The sequence below is a fragment of the Cricetulus griseus genome, chromosome 2 (genome assembly GCF_003668045.3).
Source record: "Cricetulus griseus strain 17A/GY chromosome 2, alternate assembly CriGri-PICRH-1.0, whole genome shotgun sequence".
Classification (NCBI taxonomy): domain Eukaryota; kingdom Metazoa; phylum Chordata; class Mammalia; order Rodentia; family Cricetidae; genus Cricetulus; species Cricetulus griseus.
Genome location: NC_048595.1, coordinates 293,482,748 through 293,510,516, shown reverse-complemented (window position 1 = coordinate 293,510,516; position 27,769 = coordinate 293,482,748). Strand labels below are relative to the sequence as shown.

General features: G+C 45.2%; 1 protein-coding gene across 2 annotated transcripts in view; it reads right to left on the bottom strand.

Annotated features, from left to right (window-relative positions):
* Smoc2 (SPARC related modular calcium binding 2) overlaps window positions 1-27,769 on the bottom strand; it is a 126,172-nt gene that overhangs the window by 25,644 nt on the left and 72,759 nt on the right. For both annotated transcript variants that reach the window (XM_027401161.2, XM_027401162.2), the window contains exon 8: window positions 5,099-5,285. In XM_027401161.2, the coding sequence (XP_027256962.1) occupies window positions 5,099-5,285 (187 nt within the window). The remainder of the gene's footprint in view (window positions 1-5,098; window positions 5,286-27,769) is intronic.

Here is a 27,769-nt window from a genome sequence, read left to right as displayed (position 1 = left end):
ACACTCTCAATGTGCAGTCAGGGAAGGGGTTGCTTGGACAAAGGAGGGCTGGTGAGGTCTATCCCAGTGAGGTGGAGTGGACAGCTGGAAAGGCACACACACACACACACACACACACACACACACACACACACACACACACACAAATTTTTTTTTTTTTGGTTTTTCGAGACAGGGTTTCTCTGTGTAGCTTTGGAGCCTATCCTGGCACTTGCTCTGGAGCCCAGGCTGGCCTGGAACTCACAGAGATCCGCCTGCCTCTGCCTCACGAGTGCTAGGATTAAAGGTGTGTACCACCAATGCCCGGCCACAATTTTTTTAGAGAGTTTAAGGTACCTTTGGCTATGTAGTGGCTTTAAGGCTAGCCTTGATTACATAGGAATTTAATCTCACAAACCAAAAACAATAAGATATGCTATGGTATGAATAATACAAGATAAATAACTTCTGATGGGACATCAGACCCAAGCAGTAGTAGTGCAGCCCAGCTGTGACAAGACCAGGGCCACTGTACCATTGCCTTCCTCCCCTGAACAGCAGCTTTGACACAAGAGAAACCAATGCCCTCTTCACACAAATGTGACATCTTCCCAGAATGTTGTTTCTAAAATTAGTGTCCCCAATGCACCCTGGCAAACAGCTGAAAGATCACTTCCTTCCGCAAAGCCACTGGAATACATTCTTTGAGAACATAGAGGCTCTGTGACAGGGCAGTGACAATGGGGTGGAGGGAAACCTGCTCAGTTGGCTTCTGCTGCCCAGGACCACATTGCATCAGACAGGAGCCAAAATGCATCTGAAGACAATGAGGAATGCAACTGGCTGATTCAGCAGTCATTAATCACTATTCCTGAGTGCCAATATATCTAGAGACAATAAATGCCCTGGGTAGCAGAGCTTCATCCCAGGTGCCAGGCAGTGCCTGAGGGTCAGGGGTAAGGTAGGGCTTACAGTGCTACAGTGACCTGTGACCTGTAGAAAAGTGAGCATGTGTTCCAAGCCCAAAGTCCCATCCTATCTGAGGCACAGACTGTATTACAGTGTCAGAGAGCTGAGCTTGCTTTCCAGTGTTCATGTCATTCACACAGTCTGAGAGCTGGGCCATTTGTAGTTCCATTCCAATTCGTTTGATCTTTGCTCTCACTTGGGGCTTAGCTATCTCGGGGTCTTACAGTGGTACTGAAATTTGAAGAGCACATTTAAGTGACTGTGTTTTGCTCATTGGAAAGTGCACCAGGGAACGGCTTGCCAGTGTGGAAACGGTAATCTGGAGAGGGGCTCATGGGTTTACCAAAGCGAACTTGGCTGCAATAACCTTTGTTCTTTCAACAGCACTTACTTCACACAAGGGAAACAAAGAACACTGCCTGGCTATGTCTGCCCATCAGATACTAGGCTTGCAGCCATGGAGAAGAGCAATTTCACGACCACATGGCCACATGCACACAGCCACTGTGCAGAGCACTGGGGTCACAAACTGAGGCTGTCTCAAGGCCAGACTGCAGCACTAGGCAGGTGGACAAAGCCTGAGCCAGCACTCACAAAGGTGAAAAGGAAGCCTGTTCTGGCACTAATGGAGCGGCTGGCCGTCAGCCTGCACAAGGAATCCAATAGCCCCCTCCAAATCCCTGATACTATTGGCCAGCAGCCAGGTAGAAGTCTGCCCCTCCTCTAGCCTGAGTGCCACTAGGCCTGGCAGCAGAGCCTGTCAGGTGTGCCCTAACTCCATGCAGGGTCACACAAAATGTGGTCAGAATGCCAATCTTGACCACAAAAGGCAGGAGTATCTGCAAGAGCCACTACTCCCCTGACAGTCTGCTCTAGAGGGAAGGTCAGCTTTGAAAGGATGATGAGAGCACAGGGCTTGTGGCTTTGACTCAAGTCCACAACAGAAGCACCTTACTCCTGTGTGCTACTCAAGGACAGAGAGATGGCTGATAAGCTGCAAAGTGTTTGACATTTGTAGCTTCCTGGTTTCCAAGGTCAAGGTGTCCTTATGGGGAAGTACGAAAGAAGACAGGAAAAGTAAATACTGAGTGAGCTCTACCTAGGGCAAGTCCAAGCCAGCGCTTCCCAGGAGGCCTGATTCACTCTCCTGATGGGAATGTCCTTAAGTATGTATGTTTCTCTTATTGGTTGATGAATAAAACACTGTTTGGCCAGTAGAAGCAGGAAAATAGGCAGGACTAGGAGACTAGAGGAATTCTGAGAAAAGTAGGCAGAGGTAGACCTCGAGAGATGCCATGTAGACCACAAAGGAGTAACAGGTCTGGACCCTTCTCCGGGAAGACAAGACCATGTGGAAATACATCGATTAATAGAAAAGGGTTAATAGTTAAGACAGAGCTAGCCAATAAGAAGCCCTAGTCATCGGTCAACAATTTTTATAATTAATTTTATAATTAATATAGCATTTGTATGCTTATTTGGGGCTGAGGCAGCAGTGGGACCTGGAGGGACAATAAACTCCAGCAATACTCTTGTCTTGCCCAGTGTTGTGCAAAGGCTGCCTGGTGATTCTCTCCCTTCTGGTCAGTATTCTGGGCTTTGCCATGTGGCCTGAGTCCTGCTTGTCTCACTCCAGTATCATAATCTCAGGGGGCCTTACCCAGCTACTCTGTTTCTCCATGCCCCAAGTCCCTGTTCTTGCTAGTGCCCTTCAGATTTGTCATCATCAAAAACATTTCCTCATGTAGGCTTAGCCATGGACCCATTCTGTCACCACCACCCGCTGCTTCCCTCCAGAAGCCTTGGTGTTTGTCCTCTCCATTCAGTGAGTCCCCATCTTCCAGCACGATGACTGGAACACTGAGGACATTCAAATCATCCAAGTGTTTATGAAAGGAAAATGAAGGAAAGGAAGCCAGGATGTGTTCTCACCACCTCTGACCAACTGCAACAACAGAGGCCAGCACTGTCCATCAGAGCCGTTGTGGGATGTGTGAACCTGACTCTACTCTCTGTTGTCCCTGCTCCAGCTGAACCCTTTGCACCCCACATGTTACCTCTGCCCCACAGGCTCATCTTCCCCAGGACTTTGTACCCTCCCATGACTAGAAAGGCTGGCCAGCCAGTGACTAGCAAGGCTGCCCTGCCCCTGCCCACCTCTGAATTGCTCTCCGCCTTGGTGTCAACTTCTGTGTATAGGATGGTTGGATGCTGCAGGTGGCATCATCTTTTTTTCTCACAAAGCCGAGTTTATTAGACTGGAACCTGGCCCTGACCTGGTGCTCAATGGAAGAAGCATGGTAAATGACTCCCTTCTCTGGCTGGGCTGGTGACAGCCTAGGGATGAGACTGCAATTGAGCAAGTCTATCAGTTCAGTGGGAAAAGTTGCTCTTATTGTCAAGATGAAAAACTCCCTTGGGGCTGGAGAAAGATTAATAAGAGCATCAGCCGCTCTTGCAGAGGACAGGGGTTCAGTTCCCGACATCCACATGGCAGCCCACAACTGTCTATAACTCCAGTCCCAACAGATCTAACACCCTGTCCTGGCTTTTGTTTAGTGGATGGAAAAAAGGATAGTCCAGAGGAAGGACCACCATCTGAACAGCCCTTCCAGTTTGGTTCAGCTTGAGCCCTTTCCTGAACCTTCCATTGGGCAAACATGGACACAGGGATCTGAGGCTGTCATGTTTGCCTGAAACCCAGGGAACATTTGCACATAGGAAAGAGAGTGTCTGCCTTTCTACTCAGTCACAATCTAAACTGCTCTTGAGTTCTCTGGGGATAGCATTACAAATGCTGGTCTCATTGTTTCAGAGCCAGCTGGAGGAGTGCTGGTTTTTACTCTGCAAGGATTTTTGTTGGCCAACTCTAGGAAAACATCTGCCAGGGACGCTTCTCCTCCAGGCTCAAAGTGTGAGGTGAGGCCAAGGCTGCAGCTGACAGGAGCCCACTGGTGCCCCAAGTGATGCATAGTGAAGGAGCCAGAGGCTCAATATGCAGCAAGATCACCTCCAAGAAAGGCTGCTCAGCAAAACAGTAAGTTCATCCTTCTACCTACACACAAAACAACGAATTACCATATCCATATCTGGTAACAGTGGCGTTTTTAGATCAGCCACCCAAGAACTTGCTTCCAAACCTAAAGCTGTCCCAGGGCTCTTCATGGTCTTAGCTTGCTGGGCCAGTGAGAACACACACTGTCCTCCAATGTGGTGAGGGCAAGGTGGTGTTGACTGCCAGGATCATCTGTGATGTCATAACATTGTTACAATCTTCAAACCAGACCCCTAAGGAAGATGACCTCACTCAGGAGCTAGAGGGGACCGGGATGGGCTGGACTTGTCTTGATGAAGCCATTGTCATTTCAGCTATTGTATTTTGCTTCTTTGAGGCCTATGGTGACCAGTGCCTCCCACTGAGAGCTAGCTTTAACACTTGAATAATTTAGGAAGCATTTTGGTGTTCATCTGGGCACTGGGGATAAAAATAGAGCACAAAGCTTGAACCTCTGATAGAAAAAACATTTGCACATTTAAAAGTCTAGGAAAAAAATTATCAAAGTCAAAGGGCACAAGGTTGCTAACAGGTCCCCACTGGGTACATGCACCCACTCAGGAACACCCTGCCCAGGTACATACGTACTATCTTCTGCTGGGACTCTGACAGAGCATAATTTTTGGCTCAAACTGACAGAAAACACAAGCAAATTATGAATAACTGATCTCTCTTGACTTACAGATTCGTCTCTTTAAATGACCATTTCTAGATACAAATATTACATTCTATTTGAAAGCTATTCAAGGCATTTGGCCTCCTTGGCTTCTTAAACATTTAACCTCTGTGTCTAAGGTCAGTAACCAAAAGGGTGTGTGTTTAGTCTTTTATGTGGCCCAAACGTTCTTTCTTAGAGCCACCCTTCTTTGTTTTGTGCTTGGTGGCCTTTGACTGCTAAAGATAGCTTCCCATCCCAGGGACGTAACTACTCTTCCTAATCAGCCCAAGCACAGGGAACAGAGAACAGAGTCCCTTTGTGATTGTCACACACAGAGTATGACACTGAATTTAAGAGGAAGTGAGCCCACAGTAGAAAGAACTTGGTGGCAGGGTGGCAGGAGGGGAGTGGTGTTCAGTTTCCCAGGTGCCATTTACCTTGTGGAGGTCCCGGGAATGGGCCGCCCAGTGTCCACCAGCACACACCAGCAGTAACCAGTGGATGGGTGGCACTGCACTGGCTTGTAGAGGCCTCCATGTGCACACTCGGGGATCACTACATTGTCATTCTTGGGTTGCTTGGCCTCCTCAAGAGCTGACTGGTGCTCCTGGTCACAGGAGGAAGCTGTAGGGAAAGAATAAACAGGCGGTGAGCAGGCATACAGAGCTAGCCTTGGTAACTGGTGCACAGTCGCAGCTAAAAGATGCTGTGTGCTGTCCCAGCACTGTAGTGGGAACCAGGCCTAAGGATAGACAAGAGGACCCCTCCTACCTCCTCATCCATTTTCTGTGAGGTGGGATGTTTTATGCAACAGGACAAGAACATGTGATTCTTTTCAGGTGGCCATACTGTGTGTCCCTAAGCCCACAAACGCTCCCTGAGAAACACTTGTTATTGTCTCCAGGTTCCCTTGAAGGAAACACCTGCTTCCCTGCAGGGAGCATGGACAGCAGTGCACAAAGTCATCTCTTCTCAGGCTAGAGACTCAGTTTCTTCTTTGTCTTTAGCTACCACTAGTTTACATCCAAGGGCATCTGACAAAAGACAAACTGGCATGTATGCGCACACACAAACACATACATACACACCTGCTTTCCCAATAGTCAAAATGGGACTTAAACCAATAAATGAAAAATAACCAATGACATAGAGTGGCCACCATACACTCACAGGACAGCAAGGAGAGGCTCCACTCAAGCTAAGTACACCACACACAAGAGAAAATCTCTACAACTTGGCAAGTGGGACATGATGACTGTGTCTAAGCCTGCTCTGGAGGCACCAGCTACTGTCACAAGAAGTTGGTGAATACTGTGATGTCAGGGGAAGAAGTGAGGAAGGTGATGGGGCACTGTGATGTCAGAGGAAGACATGAGGAAGCTGACGGGCAAGGGCTTCTGCCTCAGTGCTTCCCCAGCCACAGGTGGCAGGTGTGGAACAAAGGGCAGAGCCTAGCCCAGGTGATGCTCTTAGGACCAGAAGATTGCAGGCACCAACTGGACTAGGTTTTGTAAATGTAAGATTTCCTCATTGTTGCAGGGCTGAAAGAATACTCAGGATTCACATGTGCATTAATGTCTCTAGATACACTAAACCAGAGAAAGCCACATACATATAGACGTTAGCTCTTTCGGTGATTCTGAGGCCAGTTCTGTACAAGCGCCTATGATCTGTTAACTGACTACGTTACCAAACACAGTTTCTGGATGTCTAAATGCCACAGCATTGTGTGTCTCTGGGCACCTTACTGATAGCCTCCCTATGCTGCTCTTCAGAAGGACAACTGGATGGCAAAGAAGGAAGCTAAACAGCCCCCAAAACAGACAACTGTAAGATAAGCTCAGCATGTGGGGATCATTCAAGCTCACTAAACACAAAAGAGAAATGAAGAACTTGGCCTTGGCTGACACTTTGTACTGCTTCCCATACGGTCTTCACTTTCTGTGTACACTCTGGGTGCACCTAACAGATGTAGATACACAAATGAAATGTCCCTGAGCTTGATGGGGAGCTTGACGAAGCCTTTACCCATCTACCACCAGGAAGTTTTCAGGAAACAAAAATCAACACTCACTGGCCTTTCTTCCCAAATCCCTTCAAGGCTCTGACAGCCATTCAAGGGGGCAAGTAACACAGGGGTTGAGGCAACTATCTTTGAAGACAGTTGACACTCTCTGTGGAACCATTTGAACCTTTGTTGTGAGAGTAAATGGAATGGCCTATGGGAGCAGCAGCTGGGCTGTATGCGTAGCTTGGCAACACAGACCTCTTCAGTTTAGCTAAGGTTTGCTTGGCACTTCTTCAAATTTTCATTAGTTCATAGAATGTACAATGTGATTATCTGGCCACAAAAAATTTTTGGTGTTCCATTCCAAGGACATACTGTGTCTATGGGATGGGTAATGGAAAATTTTTGAAATGTCCCTATGAGAAATTTATGTCACATTTGAAAGAGCCTCATGAGCAAAGTGAAATTGAATTGAAAAAAAAACACTAAATTTTGTTGCACATATTGTAAAATATCAAAACTACTCTGGCCGAGTCAGATGAAATCCTGCTTGTATGAATGTTAGGCTGCTGAAGATAATTGGAGCTGACAGCTGACAATCTGCTTGCACATTGGAAATTCAAGGCTACTAAAAGATGCAATCATATTCTCTTGTAAGATAAGCCACCATGAAGGCAGAGGATGTTTTAATAAATGAGTAAGACCTTCATAAATAGAAGGCAAAGCAAGAAGGCAATGCATAATGTGGTCACCTCCCCTCCTGGCTCCTCCCAGGCCCTGACCCATGCAGAGATCTGCACAGGCCACTCTTGGAGTTCCTGCTACACTGTAAAATAAATTCAATGTTAAATGCAATGTTCATCACATTTACTTTAACCCACAGCTAATTAGACCTGGTAGGACTAATCCACTTCTATCTTTTTTATTTATTTCTAAGTTGGGTTTGAAGAAGAAATCAAGTAAAGATGATTTTCAGCATAAAAGCATTTTTTTACTGAATTAATCCTTCCAAAAATTTGACTCAGTAAAAAAAAAATAAGGAAGATGAGAAAATCATGGAGAAAGTAGATTTACCTGGTCATGAGGCTTCGTGTGGTGTGTGTATGTGTGCGCATGTGTGCGCATGCGTGCGTGCGTGCGTGCGTGCGTGCGTGCGTGCGTGCGTGCGTGTGTGTGTGTGTGTGTGTGTGTGTGTGTGTACATACGTGCACTGCGTATGTCCCCAAATCCACAAACCAAAACTAGGAAACAGGATCTTTGGGGGTGATTGGGTCACAGGGCAGAACCCAGAGCTGGTCTAGTCAGAGGGGATTCATCTGCCTCTTCCATCATGCAAAGACACCTGAAGAAGGTGTCACCTATAGATCAGAAAATTAGGTCTCCAGAAACATATGTATCTGTGAAGTTGAACTGCCTGTAGCATCCATGAAGCCTTATTACATCAGCCTGAGCTAGCAGACCTTCTTCACCACCTCAAGAAAAGGGGTGCCAGTAGAACCACACAAGTCCTGGGGAAGAGGATTCACTGTCCTGCAAAACTGGAGAGGTGTTGAGAACACTGCAGGCAAAGGTTACTAACCCTTTCAGAGGTTGTCAGGGTGCTGTTCCTCAAGGGCAGCCAATATTCTGACAAGACTGAGTTTATTTGTTTTCATTAAGGTGAACAACTTTATTGCTTAAATGCCAAAACTCTTAGAAAACTGGGAATCTGAAAAGCTTTGTAAGAAATGAAGGACATATTATTTAAATGTCCATAGCATTCCACGAGTGGTCCTGAGCAAGGCAACAGGGTAAAAACAAAATAATAATAAAGATTGTAATGAAAGAAATAAAAAAAAAGTCTTTAAACACACACAACAGTATTGTACACATAAAATATCCTAAAACATCTATAAACTACTCATAAATGTACAAAAATCATTCATGTCTTATATACCATGAATAAATGATCACAAAATAAAGATAATTAAATGTCATTTGCCATAACATTAAAGCTAAAATACTTAGAAATAAATTCATAATGAGAGGTACAAGATATTTTTTAAATGCCATTACTGAAAAGGAACTTTTTTCTCTCAGTTTTTAAAATTGTTTTACATACCAACCACAGTTTCCCCTCCCTCCTCTCCTCCTGATCCCTCTCCTCCACCTTCCCCCACCCATCCACTCCTCCTCCATCTCCTCTCAGATGAAGTAAGGTCTCCCATGCGAATCAACAAAGCACTGCACATCAAGTTTCTTCCTGCCCCCTGCATCAAGGTTGAACAAAGCATAGGGAATTGGTTCCAAAGAGCCAGATCATGCATCAGGGACAGATCTTGGTCCCACTGAGGGCGGGGACCTTCTAACTAAATAAATGGAGAGAAGTACGGCATGTAAATGGGTAACAAGACTTAGGAGCTTTAGCAAGTCAATTTCTCTAAATTAATTACTGATATTATGTATTTCTTATCAAAATCTGAAGAAACTCTTCAGTAGAAGCTGATGTATGGACTCTAAAATGAATAAGGAAAGTCCAAAGATCTAAATGAAGCCTGGAGCATTGCTCCATGGTTAGGGGGCATGGAGAAGGATGAAGAGTCCACTAGCAACAGACTTGGAATGTTTACCTGACTGATGCTGACAAAGAGCCAGATCTGCTCACAGGGGAGTAAGACTTCTCCCACGAAATGACAGTAGAGCACCAGGATGACCGTGGACCAAGTAAAGAGAATAGACACACACTACACGTTAATTATGTGAGATGAGACAGACATGAATACAAAACCTGAGATGTAAAGACTAAAAATAGGCATTAGGAGTACCCCACCATGTCACTGCCCCCACCTTGTCTTTGGGACACACTGACCACTGAGGAAAAAACTGGGCAAATTAGATTTCATTAAATTTTAAAACAATCAACCCGAAGATGCAATTTAAAAGTAAAAGGCAACCACAGATTGGGGGAATGTTCCTAATACACACATCTGACAAAGACCCCCAGCTCTTTTCATCAATAAAACCACAAATAACCCAATCTAAAACTCACTGAGACTTCAGAAAGCAAGCCATCAACTAAGCAATGAACACTTAAAGAAAAAAGAGGGCAGCAGCATCGTTAGTCATCATGAAAACGGCAACTATAACATCACTGAGATGTCACACCCATGCATGCTCCAAATCAAAAACACTGACACGAAATGTTGGTGGGACATGTAGGTCCTGGAGCCCTCATGGTCTCCTCATGGCAGATCCAGTGTTGAGACCACTATCCCATCCTGGACACCCATGAAGGAGAAATTAAAGCGCAAGTTCATGAAACCGCCAAGGAAAGAATGGACACAGGATCGTCTCAAAGGGCCCAGCCTGACTTTTAAAATTGCTTACATGTGAATTGAAAAAAATGCACAGATAAAGTATTATATATTGTATGAAATTATATAAAGTTGTATGTATATATCAGAGAGAGAATACACACACATATATATACATATATGTACATATATATATGTATATATATATATATATATATATATATATCAGTACTGACTCTCAAAACAACTGTACTAATTTCATAAACAACACCTCAGAACTGAAAGAACACTCTTTACATTGACGTGCAAGAAAGTCTACACCAGTGAAGAGTCGTGGTAGCTGAGCTCAGAGCAGTAGGTAGCTTCATGGGAAGTCCTTACTATCAGTGGGGGCCACTCACCAGAGCTAGGGAGTAGCATCCACTGTGGATAGTAAGGCATTCCAGAGGCTCTCCAGAGGCACGTGCATTTATCTAGTGCCCTCCAGACGAGACCATCTTCCTGTCTCATTCTATTAGTACTTTTACACTTGCAATTAAACAAAGTCCATTACTAAGGAAGCCCCTAAACTTCCTTTTGCTGTTTTGGCATTTTCACAGTGGGCAGCAACTCACATCTGATGACACAGAAATGTCATGAAGGATAGATAGAGCTGCCCGGTACACAGTCCGTGTGCACACGCCATCTTGCCTTGTGTTCTTCCAAGAGGGCATGCTGTTGCCCTTCACCACTCTGCATTGACAATGAATTCTTTCCATGAACTGCAGAGTGTGCATGAGGCATGGATGGCCATCATCTCCAAGCTTGATTTTCTATGTTCACATTTCCCTTTGTATGTAAGGACACTGCGGGCCCCAGAGTGCTGGTTTTATTAGAGAGAAGGTTTTTATTAAGAAGTAAGAAAGAGACCATCAGAGTGGGTCATTCCTGCTCAGTTCTGAGTCCAGTGGATTTGGATGAAAAGCCAATGTGAAATCACACCATGAGAAGGTCTAGCATAGACATAGCTTCGTTTCCTCTGGGCTTGGTCCCAAACAGTCAGGGAGGACAGAATTCCCTGAGTTCCTGGGCTTCCATGGCAAACATGGTGTGGTGGTTTCCTGAAATCCTGCTACCACTGGCTGGCCTGATATTCACCCCTACACACACACACACACACACACTGTAATTACATTTTGCTTGCTAATTTGATGTGTGTGGACTGGTTTGTTTACCTACAATGACCATTAAAGTTAAAGTCCCGGTAGCTATCAAGACCACATCCCTGGAAAGGCTGGAAGTGCCTTACTTCCTTGCCTGGGCCCACACTCCCTCCCGGCAGTACACCTCAGGCCCTCTCCCTGCACCCTGACTTTGCTCCCCTATTTCAGCAGTGAATCCCAGGCTTGCTCTCTCCTCCCCATCTCCATAGGTTCTGAAGTTACTCGTGGGCTGGATGCTCTTTCCTACTGGGCATCTTTGGGTAGCACATGAGCCTTCACTACCTATGAACGTTTGCAGAATGAGGCCCACACAGGCTTAGCACCCTGCCTGTGCATGCGTGACTCTTGACCCTGCGCCGATGCTTGAAGAAGTACACACAGTGAAGGAGTGGAAACACAAGGGTCCCACTTGCCCCCTACAGGGACCCTGCATTGGCACATATAGAAAAGCAAACTGCCACCCTGGTAGTAACTAGCTCATGCTGGCTACACAGGAATTCTGCTTGTTGTATGCACAAGTTAGCCAGCATGTGTGTCAGGGAGTAGGACTCAAGTCTTCCAGCTTCCTAGTGTCTTCTTAAGACACTTTCTGAAAATGCCTCCTTTAACCATCAGGACTTGTTTCTGGAAGCATCTATTCCCTCTTTGGCATGTATGCAATTCCTGACTCGGGGCACACACCATGGTGAGATGGTTGATTTGTGCAGGGGTGGAATGTCAAGGGGTACAGGCAGGGTATGTGGTGGGGTATGGGTGGAAAACCAGGGATATAGGGGAAGGTGTATGTCAAGTCTGCAGAGAGGCAGGTCACAGGTAGGGCCAGGTTGGGCTGAATGAAACCCCTGTATCTGTCATCCTCTCTCACACAGAGTTGGTTTTCAGTCTTGTGATGATTACTAACTGTGAGTATCCACCAACTCATGACTAGTGCCATGGTGGAACTGCCAACACCCAGTGACCTCAAGGAAAGGCACCAGCTGGAAGCCCACAGGACATCAGAGCTGCCCTGAGGCTGCCCACTTCCTGCCCAGGTTTCTGACCCACAGGTCTGGGGGAGGCGAGGCCCCATAATTTGAGTTTCTGAGGAGCTCTGAGATCACGGTGAAATCAGTGATGTTTGCATGTGCCAAAGGTTTCTCTCTATGTGGGTTTTCAGTTTTTCCTAGAACTGATTACAGTGCTTAATTTTTAGACATGCTGTCCTCATCAGTCATGGAATCTCTTGTGGTTCCCCTTTCCAATTATACAAAAACCTATATGAGATGATCAAAGAAGTTTGCTAGAAATGGGTTTGCTAGAAATGACATAGGGGAGTGAGCAGAGCAGGCAGAAGTGCCTGGGGAACCCAGCTTGGACAGTGTAAACTTACTTGGATGTAGGTACACACACACACACACACACACACACACACACACACACACACAGAGAGAGAGAGAGAGAGAGAGAGAGAGAGAGAGAGAGAGAGAGAGAGAGAGAGAGAGAGAGAGAGAGAGGATCATAATGCTTGGTTTTTCCCGTGCTCAGGATATGATTACGATTGGCAAGAAAATATAATCCTGGGGGACTTTAGGCTTGTCTCACACATCCAGGGTCATCGCCATCGCCGCCAACACACACGCCAGGTTGATACTAAGTATATGTGTGCAGAAAAGGTGTGTGTTAGATCCTGTAGTCCATTGATGAGGAGACCCAGGCTCCCACAGGACTGGCACTCTGAAGGAGAGCATAGAACCAGGAAATCCCTGTGGGTGCACAATCCTGGAATGGAGCCAAACTGCCAACACCTCCGCCTCTGAAAGCACCCCTAAAAGACAAACTAGGCAAATCAGCTTACTTGCACCAAAAAAGTATACTCCTCCCCCGCATCAAAAAAAGATCTGATAAAATACCTTAGATCCAGGTTCTCTTGACTCAAAACTAGAGCTGACACTGCTCAGCAAGTAGATTCCAGCTCAAAGCACTGTTTCTGTACCTTGCCAGGGGAAGAGAAGCATCACACCAAACTGAAATGCAGACCAACCTTAAAGAATGTTCAATCAAAGTGAGGGAGGAGCGATAATATGAACAAAGGCGTCAAGACCATGATGGGGAAACCCACAGAATCAGCTGACCCAAGCTAGTGAGAGATCACTGACTCAGGTCTGACAAATGGGGAACCTGCATAAGACAGAACTAGACTCCCTTAACATAGGTGACAACAGTGCGACTGGGAGAATATATGAGGCCCCTGGCAGTGGGTCCAAGATCTAACTGTAATGCACAAACTGACTTAGTGGAGCCCATTCTGTATGAAGAGATACCTTCCTTGCTCAGCCTAGACACAGGTGTGTGAGGATGGAGAAATGCCTTGATACTGCCTCAACTAGATGATGGGACAGACTTAGTAGACTTCCTAGGGGAGGCCTTACCCTCTCCGTGGAGCAGATGGGAAGAGCAGGGGAGTGGGAGGAGAGGTCGGAGAGGGGAACTGGGATGGGAATGCAAAAAAATTAATAAATAGTATATGAAAAAAGAATGTTTACAGATGCCCTGGCTGTGAGTGGCTACTGAACTGCTATAGTCTCTTCCCACAGTCTCTTCTGATGTCTGCCACGGAAATTCCATGCCGATATTCCACTGTCCCTGCTGTCTACCAAGGGGCCTATGTTGAAATCTCATTGGTTCTTCTGCTCCTCAGAGGTAATCACACAGGCTTCCGAACAGTTCTGAGAAACTTTTATCCACCTTTCACTCTGGCCTCACGAAGCCTGACTCTTCACTGTGCTTCCCAGCCCCACCCCGTCTGTCACTGAGTCCCACCCAGAGGTCACACACCAGCACTGTGTGCTCGGCCAAGGCTGCCCAGAAAAGAGTCTCACCAAGTGTATCAGCCCAGCTCTGGCTCTGTCCTGAGACTTCTGTCCTGGGACCTTTGGGGTTAGTGAGAAGAACAAATTGCCTGAGAATGTACTGTACAGGAGGGAAATGCTGCTTGAAAATTCTACAGAATTAGGAAACTGGCTCTGTCAGAAGGAAGCTAAGGAAGCAGTGGTTTTGTTTTATTTTCAGGTGCTTACAAAGGAAAAGCCCAGCAATGAGGCCACTGGCTTTCCTGCTGTAGTGAACTGATAGCAGAGCAGACAGAGGCCCAGCCTGTCAGAGGTCAGAGTGTCACCTCTCTAAAACAGTGGCTTTTAAAAATGAGACAAAAGAGCTAATCAGATGGCTCAGGGGGTGATGGCGTTTGCTGTGAAGCCCCACTGAGCTGACCCACAGGACCCCTGTGGTGGAAGGAGAGAACCCACTCCAGTAAGTTGGCCCCTGACCTATGTATTACTCCTGCCCTGGCATGTGTGAGCCCCGTGCACATGTGCACACACACACACACACACACAAACAGAATCACATTAAATTAATTAATTAAATTAAATAAATAAATAAAAAGGAAGTTACTGGTAACCTGAAATAATAAACCCTTTGCTCCCCAAGTTGCTTTGGTCATGGTGTTTCATTGCAGCAATAGTAACTCTAAGACAATCAGCCTATATTCAAGCTCCAAGCTTGTAGGATGTTTTCTTAATTAGTGATTGATAGGATCCCACCCCTGGGCTGGTGGTCCTGAGTTCTAAAAGAAAGCAAGCTGAGCAAGCCATGGGGAGCAAGTCAGTAAGCAGCACCCCTCCATGGCCTCTGCATCAGCTCCTGACTCCAGGATCCTGCCCTGTTTGAGACCCTGTCCTGATTTCCTTCAGTGATGGACAATATTCCGAAAGTATAAGCAAAAAACAAACAAACAAACAAACAAAAAACCCTTTGTCTTGAACTTGCTACTGGTCATAATGTTTTGTCACAGCAATAGTTACCCAACTAAGACAGAAATTGGCACCAGGAGTGGGATTGTGCTGTGACAGACCCAGCCATGCTATTTTGGGGAGGACTTTGGGCTAGAAGAGCCTTGAGTGTTGGGAGCTCAGAGGCCTGTTTTGCATGTGATGTTTACATTGATGTGTGTGTATTCCTGAGAAAAGTGTGTGGCTTAACAATGATGTGTTTGTGTGTCAAGTTGTGCTAGCTAGTTTTACATCAACTTGACACAAGGTTTTGTCATCAGAGAGGAAGCCTCCATTGAGAAAATGCCTCCATAAGCTCAGATTGTAGGCAAATCTTTAGGACATTTTCCTACTTAGTGATTAGTGATTAGTGTGAGAGTGTTCAGCCCATTGGTAGGTGGGGCAAACTCTTGGCTGGTGGTCTTAGGTTCTATAAGAAAACAGGTTGAGCAAGCCAGTTAGCAGCACCCCTCTATGGCCTCTGCATCAACTTCTGACTCCAGATTTCTTCCCTGTTTGAGTTCCTGTCCTGACTTCCTTTGATGATGAACAGCAATATGGAAATGTAAGCCAAATAAACCCTTTCCTCCCAAACTTGCTTTTGGTTATGGTATTTCATCACAGCAATAGTAACCCTGGATAAGACACTATCATACCATACAACACCAATGAAAACTATCTGAAAGACCTTGGCTCAGATTCAAGACTGCTGAATGTCAGAAATTGCAAGGTTTTCTGCTCTGATAGATCATAAGGATTTAGTTATGGGGAAAAAAGACAGAATATTTCCATATTATCATTCCTCAGCCTGAAATTTTCATTAATAAATAAATATGTGTATACACACTCTCATGATACACATACACTCAGGCAATATATATATATATATATATATATATATATATATATATATATATATGAAAAACATTCAAGGCGCTCTATACCCTGCAGTATCAGATGTTCAGCCAAGACTCTATGTAAAACTAAACAAGCACAGCCATAGCATTAGTATACAAATTTTCTTTTTACCTTTAATAAATGGTAAAATCATATGCACATCAGAGAATTGTGCTAAAATAAGTGATTAAATAATGTAACAAGTCAGGAAATGTCTGATTCTGATTCTGTTTTATATATGGGGATAGCTGGGGATAAGAAGCCCTGGCAGAGAGAAAACAAGGAGGGTCAGTGACTCAGAGGGGACAGGCTGACTCTCAGACACCACCAGCCCGTGAACACAGAATCAACTGATAAGCTGAACTTCAACATAAACCAAAACATCTGCTCATAGGAAGATGCTGCAAAGCAGATGAAAAGAGGCCACACACAGGGAGAAAATATTTACAAAACACATCCCTGACATAGGAAGATCACCTAAAACTCAATAAGAAAGCAAATAACTCAATTAAAAATTTGAACAGACATCTCACAGAGGAACTCATCCAGAGGTGAAATGAACATAGAGAGTCGTTCTTGGGCTCAAGTGCTATAAGGGGATTGCAGTCAAAGCAGTTAGGAAACCCCATGAAGACAACTAAAACCTCGATTGCTGACAGCACCAAAGGACTGGTGAGGCATGGAACATGGAACTAACACCCTGTCTTTGTTACTGTTCTATTGCTCTGATAAAACACCAAGACCAAGGCAACTTACAGAAGAAAGAGTCTAATTGGGCTTATGGTTCCAAAGGGTCAGAGTTCATGATGGACATGAGGAGATACAAAGGCAGCGTTCTCATCCCAACCACTCCCTGCTCCTCATAGGCTTGTGGCCAAATCATGATGCAAAGTGTATTTAGTCCAACTTTAAAAGTTCCCACAGTCCCTCACAGTCTCAACACTGTTTGAAAGCCTGAAGTCCAAAGTCTGAGACTCAAAGCAATCTCTTAATCATAACCCCCTGTAAAATCAAAAATCAAATTACATACTTGCTATAGACAGTGACACAGAATATACATCACCATTCCTAAAAGAAGAAAGCAGGGAATCGCAAATAAATATTGGACCAAAGCAAGACAAAAAACCCAGCAGGGCAAACTGCAAGTCCTTTAGCTCCGAGTCTTTATGTCACAAGGCTTAGATGGCTCTGCTGTTCTATCCCAAAGTCCCAAAGTCTTCCATATTTGTCAATAATAATAATAATAATAATAATAATAATAATAATAATAATATGGTTCAGTTTATCACAGTTATATCCCACTCCCTGGTACCAGCTCCAGGATTAGCTAGTCTTCTATGAATGTGATAAAACACCATGACCAAAGCAATTTAGAAAAGATAGAGTTTAATGGGCTTATGGCTGCAGATGATTAGAGCCTATGATAGCTGAGTAAGGGCACAGTGGTAAGAAGCTGGAGCATCAGCTGAGAGTTTACATCTTTATCCACAAGCAGGAAGCAGAGAGGACAATGGGGGATGACATGAGTCTTCCCCAAGCCCTCCTCCAGCAACACACCTCCTCTAACAAGGCCACAATTCCTAATCCTTCCCAAAAAGTTCCACCATCTAGGGACCAGGCATTCAAACATGTGAGCCTATGGGAGCCATTCTTACTCAAACATGACATTCACCATAAGAAGTGGAATTTCAGAATGCTATGGCCACTGGAAGAAGCAAAGCCAAACAAATCCTATACCTATACATGTAACCAGGCCTTTTATATGAATACCTAAGTTGATTTAGTCATAATTGCCCCACACTGCAAGCAAACAAGTCACAAGCCAGGAAGTGAACAGATAAACAGAAAAAGAAATGAGATAACATGAAGAAGTGGTACTGAGAAACTTTACTGTATGCTCATGCATGTGTGTGTGCATGTGTGGATGTGTACACGTGTATGTGCTTATGTGTATACATGTGTATATGTGTGCATGTGTGTAAGCATGCATGCACATGTGTGTGTGCATGTATGCTCATGCATGTCTGTGTGTGTGTGTGTGTGTGTGTGTGTGTGTGTGTGTGTGTGTGTGTGTATGTTCCTCTCTCTTTCTCCAAACTATTAATTTTGATTCAGTCACATGTAAAAGTGGTTGCAATTGTGACAGGGTATTCTAGAAAACTCACAGGCTTTTGGTACTCATGGGGTGTCTGTAGAATATCAATGTGAATTTATAGATCACGACAAAGTACAGACAGGAAATAAAAGGTACTGATTTTCAAACAGCAAGGCAAAACAAGAAGCACAGATAACTATCTTAAGTAGTTTATTAATTAACTTTTGCTTCAACCCATAATTTCATTTCATGTGTAACTTGATGGGAACAAGTTGCTACTGAAAAAATTATAGGGGTAGCCTTAGATGTCATAAAATATGTCAGTGTTTGTGAGAAAAATATAACTATTTAAAAATAGTTCAGTTAAAAAACTTAAACTAGTAAAGTGTCTACATAAGCAAGCAAGTAAGCATTTTTTTAAAGTACTCTATTTTTTTAGTTTTAAAAATTGACTTCTAAAATAAAGTATCATGGTTTTTTTCCTTAAATCACAGTCATGACAAAACAGAAAAAAATATTTCTAAGTTTCCAAGCAAAAGAGAAAAAATGCCTTTTAGCTGAGAGGTTTGGAGAACTTAGTTCTCAAGATGAATTCAGAAGGTCTGGGCAGGAACGTGGCAGTGAGAGGGAGAGAGCTACTCCATTGAGGATTCCTTAATGACGTCCCAGGCCTCTTCATGGGGTGCACATTCCCAGTATCCTTCTCTCAGCAGTGCCCCTCTCTTGGGGTGACTGGACATGCCCAGCATGCCACATTTGCAGAGACTGGCTCTGCTGTGTGTGGCGAAATATTAATAACACACAACACTCTCTGGTTTTGCTGAGAGCCTCCAGTGGGCATAATAGCTCACAGACCCAGAAAACAAAGGCGCATCACCCACAGCAAGAACATGCCGTAGCACCGTGTTTTCTTCCCTGTGCAATGTGTACACAGGAGACACGTTGTGGGGCCTGGGCCTCACCAGTGTGCACAGCAGCAGCTCACAGAGCAGGATGTGCCCTGGGGGACAAGGGGATCTTGGAAAGAAGCACCCTTCTGGCTGGGGTGACAGACAGAGATGCTCCTGTGGGTTTTAGAACACGTACCTGGTTTCTTAGTTTATTAGCATAGTTTCATATTTGGCTGGGACTCATAAATTTAGTAAGCAAGCATTGTTGGTGAAAAGCAATCTTTTTATACATAGTACCTGTGGCTGGGAAACCATGGCTGATGGGGGTGTGGTGATTCTCACTTTCAGTCGGTGTTTGCTGTATAAGACTGGAAACCTGTGTAAAGGACTGTGAGAACTCACCCAGCTGCTGAGTGTCCCTCTCACCTGCTAGAAAAACTCATTCTTACTCAGGAGACATTTTGAAAGTGGACACTTAGACCTTAGGACTGCATGCATGCAACGGCAAGAACGAGGATACCATGGTCAGTCCCCTCTTTACATCAGACTTCTACTCAAGCCCAAGTCACCTTAAATGATCCTTATGTGGGTCCCCCAAAATTCATACACTGAAGCCTCATATGTAGAGCTTGGGGAAATATGAGAGGGTTTGGGGACCAGACATTTTAATTAAGAATTAAGCAAGTTCCTCATGTGTCCTGATTGGACAGAAATAGGGACACCTGGGATGCTCAGAGGACCGTTCCTGTGAGATAGCAGAGACACTGTCCTGCAGGTCAAAGAGAATCTGCAAGAGACACCAACTCCTCCAGCTCCTAGCCCTGGGCTCAGCCCTAGCTCAGGGCCTATGAGAAGGAATCCCTACTCTTTAAGCTGAGGGGCTAGGGGTGTCTAGGGAATCTCATGGGGACAACCAAGACCAAATAATACACAATAGTAAAATTTCCTATGGAAGACAGCTCAAGGAATTTCCCCCTAAACCTTTAAAACCTGCAAAAGCTAAACAAATGTTTGTGAATACCATGGTGGCCTCACTTCTAGGTGGCCTTGTCAGATCAAAGCAACTGCCAGGGCAAATGAGAACTTCAATGGGGAAGAACAATCAATCGTCAGTGGAAGGACTTCCCAGGCAGGGCTTACATTTGTAAATGGCACTGTTGTCATGCCTGATGGGGGAAGTCTTTCTGTATATTTGTTTCTCTTATTGGTTAATGAATAAAGTACTGATTGGCTGATTGACCAGACAGAACCAGGCAGAACAGGATATAAGCAGGGACAAACAAGAAATCGCTCTCTTCTCTGTGGAAACGCTTAGCAGTCACCAAGTGAGCTCTCAAAGGAGTTAGAGGTCCGGACCCTTCTCCAGTAAGATAAAACCACATGGAAAAACTTAGATTAATAGAAATGGTTTAATAATTAAGACAGATCTAGCCAATAAGAAGTCCTAGTCATCAGCCAACAGTTTCATAATTAATATATGTCTCTGTGTGTTTATTTTGGGGCTCAAGGACAGTAGGACCAGCAGAGACAAAGAACCTCATGTTACAATCCCTCCCACTCACAAGTGCTGCTGACACTATTTTAATCCTTTACAATGAAGGGGTAAGCAGACTGTGGGGATCAATTCCAAACTCTACTCTCAAGGGTCAACTCAACCTCATGGAAGAGGCGGGTACACAAACAAGAGTCTACAAAGCTGAGAAGCAGCTGTCCTCGGGCACCAAAGGCTTCTGAGCCAGCAGCAGCTTCATCAATCCCTGTTCAAGGACTGCAATAGCCAACATGGAGGACAGAGCTAGGTAAGGGTTCTGCAGAAGAGGATTTGACAAGGAATGAAAGAAAAACCAAATGAATAGCATCCATCCAAAGGAAAACACCAGGCTTCAAAGGACACCACCAAGGAAGCACAAAGGCAGATGACAGAATAGGATGGAGTGTCTGATTATTCTGTGTCGGAAGACTTCTACCCAGAATGCCTCAGAAAACTCTTACTCTCAGAGCCTTCCTAAGAGCAGTGTTATGTTTTATATCCAGTGTGATTATTAGAAGCATCCAAATATATTCAGAACACCACACCAGTAATAGTGAGCTTGTGTTCTTGGTGGCCCATAAATTTTAACACTAACTTCCAACACACCAAGAAAAAGTATAAAATGTATGTCAGGGTGACTCAGAGCTAGCAACACAGGTGCTAAGAACCTATGTCTTTCCCTGGGACCATCTGCAAAAGTAGGGTAGGAGAGCAGGCTCCAACGGCCTCAACCAGCATCGACAGAAGGTACATGTACAGCTGCAAACATGGGAGATAAACTCTGACCTCCTCAGCACCTTGAGGGTCTTTTTTAGCTGGTACTCTGCCTTAAAAAGGACACCAGGGCCTGGGCAGACAGATGGATAGCCGTCACTGACTCCCTACAGACTAGAGCCCAAGATCAGAATGGACAGACTCTATATCTGGTCAGAGACCATCTTTTCTTTCATACATGGTGCCTTCCATATGTCCCTGAGGTAGTGGAACAGAGGGGGCCCCCTTAAGCCTTTCTGTAAGAATTAGAATACTACCATAAAGCCCATCCAAGCACCTCCCAAGTGGCCCCATCCTAGCACCATCACTTTGGTGTTGTAAATTTGAGCAACACATTGAGGTGATTCTAAACAAAAACATGATCAAAACTCTCATACAGTATTTATGTAGGACATGGACATATCAAAGGCAAAGATGACAGTGTGAGGACAAGCAGAGGTTAGGGGAAAATTTCTGACTGAAACAAAAAGATATCTTTGAATAAATAATGTTTTAGCCTATGTTTGGTTATACACACCCATGTGCATGCACAACCTCCATGTAATTCTTGGAAATAAATCAAATTCCTTAGCAAATGTCCTACCATGTTTGGGGGTATTTATGTGTATGTATGTATGTATGTATGTATGTATGTATGTATGTATGTATGTGTATGGTGTGTATACGTATGCACATGTCCACTCATGGACATGTGTGCCCCAGCATTTGTATGAAGGTTAGAAAACAACCATGGGTACTGGCCCTCAACATCCACCTAACTTAAGACAGGCTGCCTTTATTGTTTTTCCACTGTCTACACAGGCTAGCTGGGATGCGACCCTCCAGGGATTTGCCCATCTTACTCTCAAATTTTCCTGTAGGGACACTGGGACTACAGATGCTCACACTACATATCGGATTTTTACTCGGTTTCTTGCATATGCCCATCAAATGCTTCTAACCACTGAGCCATCTCCCCAGCTTTCTGTTTGTAAGTGTGTAGCATGGTCAGCCTGTTGTAACTGTACTGATGCTTCATGCTTGCCAAGGGTGTCAAAACAGCCAGTGTTTTACACATGATAAGGAAAGATGCCTCACTCTGTCCCCTGCAGAGAACATGAGCCTGGAGTTTGGGACCGAGAATAGCATTCTCTACTTTTCATCCAACACAAAGTGGCTTAGAGCAGCCTGATCTTTCAGGTGAAGTCATGAAAGAATGTTAACTTCAATTCAGCTGTGTGGTCGTTTCCAAAAGCAGCCTCCCTTGTTGATGAGTCACACACATCCTCCAACTCATGGGAAAACTGTAGAACAGAACATAGTGGTGAAATACCCTCTGTGAAGTTCTGTTCTCAAGTATGAAATACCCTCCACACGGCCTGTGCTTTGAGCCAACTCCTGGTGAACGATGGACTCGAAGAGGTCAAAAGTACAGGTAAACCCTTGGTGCCTTTATTAAAACACTCTTCACCTTTCTGTTATAACTCCCAGCACCTGAATCCTCTAAAATCTAATTAGTTGTCTAGGCATACAAAAACACACAGGGTTCCCAGTAAAGCTCTAGTCCTTGCTGTCTGCCAAGCTGGACACAAAGCTAAGGGGCACATACCTGTATGTCAGTTCCCTTCCTGCTTTCAAATTGGGTTCCCATGACCCAACAGGACCAAGAACTGGTGCTATCCTATGGGGCAGGCCTCATCACCTCCCTAAGAGGCCACATTCTCTGCCAGAATCCCATGGTGAAAGCCAGCCTCAGCCCAGAGCTTTTCGCTTTCTGCTTCCCAAGACCTGGAGGACTCTAAGCCACAGTAGCCCCATGACTGTTAGAATGGGTCCCACTAGCCTGTGCTGCCCAGGAGAAGGCACACACTGCCTTGGGCTGTTCACCCCACGAACTCCAGGTGCATCTGGAAAAAGCAGTTTTCCAGCCTGTGAGACTTCACAGTGCACCTCTGCTTTTTCAGATGCCTGCCATTCCTCCAGGTTGATTGAGAAGGACCACAGGACCTAGCTAACAGGGCCTGCCTTCTCTCAGGTCTTATACACAAAGCCTCTTTCCTGTGTCCAGGAGGCTTCTAACAGACCCTGTATTCTATATCTGCCAGAGCACAATGTCTGTTCCCTCCCTTAACCACAGCCAGGCAGCAGAGAAACACTAGCAGGCAATACATGTTTAAGGCAGGTCCATACAGAGCTCTGTACAGCCCAGTCCTCTGTCAGCCTGAGCCATCTCACCCCCCATCCTCCCACCCCACAGCACCCCAGCCTCCCCTGGTCCCCATTGTCTTTGGAAATTCACACATCTTCTCTGCCAAAAGCAGCAATAGAAAGCTTACACCTCAGGTTGGGCTGCACATCCATACGGGATTCTGACATGTGTGCTTGCCCTCAAGACAAGGTACTTGGGGTTCACAGAACTGTTTAAGGATGATTGTATGGTATATAAGCACAGTCCTTTGCTAGATGAGTAACCAGCACTGTATCCTTTCCATACTGTAGCTCTGTCGGCACAGGAGACTCCTGCTGGACCTAGCAATCCAATGGCAAATTGAATTTCATTTCCTTCAGAGACTAAAGTCAAGCGTGCTTCTCTACACGGAGATGTATTGGCATGTTCCCAACCGGTCTAGCCAGAGTCTACTCGATTTCGAAGCCTTTTCTTTTCTTTCTGAACTTCAAATACTCTGATCATTTACAGTTTGATTGGACATTGAAATCCGAGAATTAAGCATGTTTGAAATTAACACCCCCCTGTATAGTTAGGAAAACTAAATCAAAACGGTCATGTACATTTTTAAACAGGATAATGAAAACTTTAAAATCATGCATGGTTACAGCCACACTTAATGGGAATTATGTAATTTATAGATTTTGATCTCTTCAAATGACCAAAGCTTTATAACTTAAAAGTCTAAATGGTATTTTGATGGATTTATAATGCTGATTTTGAAAAACAAAAGGAAAAGGAAAAACCTAGAAGTTACAAATGAAGTGCAGTTCATATTATTTTCCCCCAGGGAATGCAATTTAGCTTGATTTAAAGCAGAATTAAAAGATAATTATCTTTTGGCATTAATTTTAATATGTGCAATAAAGCAAAAGTTATCAATCCCGAATAAGGCAGAAAATATTTCCACTGAGGGGGTCCCATAAAACCACAGGACATGGTGACCATCAAGGATGTCCTCTTGGACACGAGCCAGAGAAGTGTTTAACTGCTGAGGAGGGACCAAGGGAAGGGGAGGAGGTGTCTGAAGATGACACAACCCAGGCCTCTGTGTTTGTTCCAGCTTGTGCAAAATACAGAAAGACAGGAGAAGGTTGGCAAGCCCTGAGGGAGATGAAGAGGCTAGCCTGTATCCAGCAGTCTGTAGGCAAGACTGAGTACAAGGAGCACTCCTCCCTGGAGCTCTTCTGAGGGTTGGCCTTGGGGTCTAGAGCTGCTAGAAGAGCCAGCGATGGAGAGAAAAAACAGATACTCAACATCTTCCACTCCACATTTAAAAAAAAAACAAACAAGGCAGTGAGACAACCAGTGCCCAGAGTCTTCAACCTCTTACTGCAAGTGGGAGAAAGGTCCAACTGCTGATGCAGGAGCTGTAGCCAGAAGCCCTTCAGTGGTACAGGCCAGGGCTGGTCCTTGGCTAGTACCCAGGAAGGGCTGCCTGCAGACAGCTGGAACTAAAGCCGCAGCATCCTGATCTGGCAGAGACAACTTGAAGAGATTACCCAGCCACAGGGAGCGCAGTCCTCGGAACCCATACTTGCGTTCGTAGCTGGTGACTATAGACACTCAGCTCAATATAGCTCATCTACCACGTGCTATGACTATAGTCTTTCAGAGCTTCCAGGTAGTTGGAAATTCGGGGAGCTTTCTTTCTGTGGCAGGCTACTTTGTGTCACAGAGCCTTCCTTACCTAACAGAGCCTCAGAAGGTCCTCCTGATACAGAGAGAAGTCAGACCATCTCCCTCCTCTCACAGCTAGCAAAGGGGATAACTGTAGGCACTGTGTTCTGTGAACTCCATTCTGACCCTGGTAAGTACCACAGGTGGCTAATCTGAGACCCATGTGGCTCCCACTGGGCCTGGCAGTAGCCTCTGAAGCATTTCAGTGTCCACCCACACAGAGGAAAGGAAAGCGAAAGATGGCCAGGCACTGCTGCCCCACCTGATGTGGGGTTCCTGGCTGGGCCTTTTGGCTCCTGAAGTCCTGGCTGAACAAGCCCATCTGTGGAGGCCTCAAGCTCAACCAGAGTCGACTGAGTATGGTATCTCTGGGGTCTATGGGTGTTTATCTAGATGGTGGGTGCTACAGCAGCCATAAAATGCAAAACCATTGCCTGTTATCATGAAGCTTTGGACTCTAGGATAGAACGGCAGGGCTCTGAGGGAGTGACCAGAGTAAACACCAGCTCCTCTGCCCCCCCTCAGAGGTGAGCTCAGCCTCACCTTTCTCTAGACAAAGTCTCTGAGAGAGAGCGTCCCCTGCTACCCTGCATGGGATTCAGGACTGAGCAGTGGGGGTGTCCTGGGAGGTCTCTGCTAGTCTGAATCCAGTCTGGCCCTATTATGAAATGATTCTGTCCTTGGCCACAGAACCCAATCTGTCAAACCCACGGGCAATGGACAGGTTGCATCATCATTGACCTGGCTCAGATGAGGAGTGGGAAGGCACAGAGCCTCTGGATCCCCCTAAGGTTCATTGCCTAGGCTGTAATGAATAGGCACCTGGGAGCTCTGATATAGACAGTGTGGATTCAGAAGACAGGTGCAACACTTCTCTCTCAGGCTTTGGATGGCTCTCTCTAAATGACTTTTTCTGTCTTAAAGCAGTAGGCAACCATTTTCTAGATGCCCTGGCTGGATGCTAACTCACACTGTCTAAAAAGAGACTGAGAAAGGAAGTGTTCGGTACGAGAGGAGATTAGAAGGAAGGAGTTCAGTGGAACCATGCTGAATGAATGCTGCTGGTGTCCATCCCAGGTTAGGAAAACTGGCAGGCTGACCGGCACCTGTCCACTCAAGTCCTGGAAAAGGTCCTCTAAAAAACCCAGAGAGCACTTGTGCCTGGAGAGCAGGTGTCAACAGGGAAGCCCTGCCTGGCAGAGCCTGTGGGTCCTCTCAAAGAGAGGTCCTCCTAGAGAAGTAACTGGTCTTCTCACCTAGGAAAATATGTAACTTGTCCCAGCTACAGCTCAGGCACAGGAAGGGGAGGGGGCACGACAGTGAGTATGGCCCACATTTGAGCCTGTTTCTGTTGGCCCAAGGCAGGCTGCTTCCCCAGCCCTCCTTCCCAGGGGCATTCATGCTTCTACAAAAGAGTTTCCAAGGACATTCCTTGAGTTCACACTCTACTCCCTACTCCATATATGACCCATGGCAAAAAGTCTCCAAGTATTCCTTCCTTTTTAAACACTAGGGAAGTTTGGAGCCTTGGTAGAGTAAGAATCTAGCTCTTGGTCAGTTGGAAAAGACTGTGACTTATGAAAATAATGCGTAGACAGCAGCCTGGCTCTTGTTCTTGTTTTTGTTCATTTGTTTGTTTTGTAAAGGGTGATGCTTGCTTTGCGAAGGGGAGGTACAGCACGCAAACACGGTCTGAACAGAATCTCGATGGAAATGTTCTTCAAGTCACTCACCCCACTGGAAAAAAATCTCTCTTTCCAGAAGATAGGCAACCGGCAGCCTAATGTCTCATCTCTATGGTTCTTTTTGTTCTGAGGTGTATCACCTGGTTCAACTTCACATGGCTCTAAATATGCAGGTAAGATGTTCCTATTCTGATTGTCATCCCACTTATAGACAGGTCTTCCTGGTGTCTTAAACTGTCAGGAGCTCAGGTTTGTCCTCTGGAGTATGATCCTCACTTAGAATGGCTTATAAAACCTTGTCTAAGTTACTTTTCTATTGCTGTGAAGGGACACTATGACTATGACCAAGGCAACTCATAGAAGAAAGAATTTTATTTATTTATTTGCTTGTTTGTTTATTTTGTTTTTTCAAGACAGGGTTTCTCTGTGAAACAGTACTGGATATCCTGGAACTCACTGTGTAGGACAGGCTGGTCTTGAAGTCAGAGATCCACCTGCCTCTGCCTCTGCTTCCCAAGTACTGAGATTAAAGGCTTGTGCCACCACCGCCTGGCTTAGAAGAAAGTATTTAATTGGGGGCTTGCTTACAGTTTCAGAGTCCATGGCCGTCGTGGTGGGGAGCATGGCAAAAGACAGGGAAATGTGCTGCTGGAGCAGTAGCTGAGAACTTACATGTTGAAACAAAATCCATGAGGCAGAGAGAAAGAGACAATTGGAATGGTGTGGGCCTCTAAAACCTCCAAGTCTGCCCTTAATGACACATCTTTTTCAACAAAGCCACACACCTCTTAATTCTTCCAAACAGTTCCATCAACTGGGGAACAAGCATTCAAATGTATGAGCCTATGGGGGCCATTCTCACTCAAACCATGATAAACCTATACATACCAGCACTCATCATTCATGAGTAACTTTGACTTTGTGATGCTGTTAACAGACAAGGCAAGAGATAAAAATCGAGCCTCCTCTTTAGCACACCAGACTTGTTTCTTTAACGGAATAGACAAAGATTTGGAAAGAACTACATACATCGCAGTA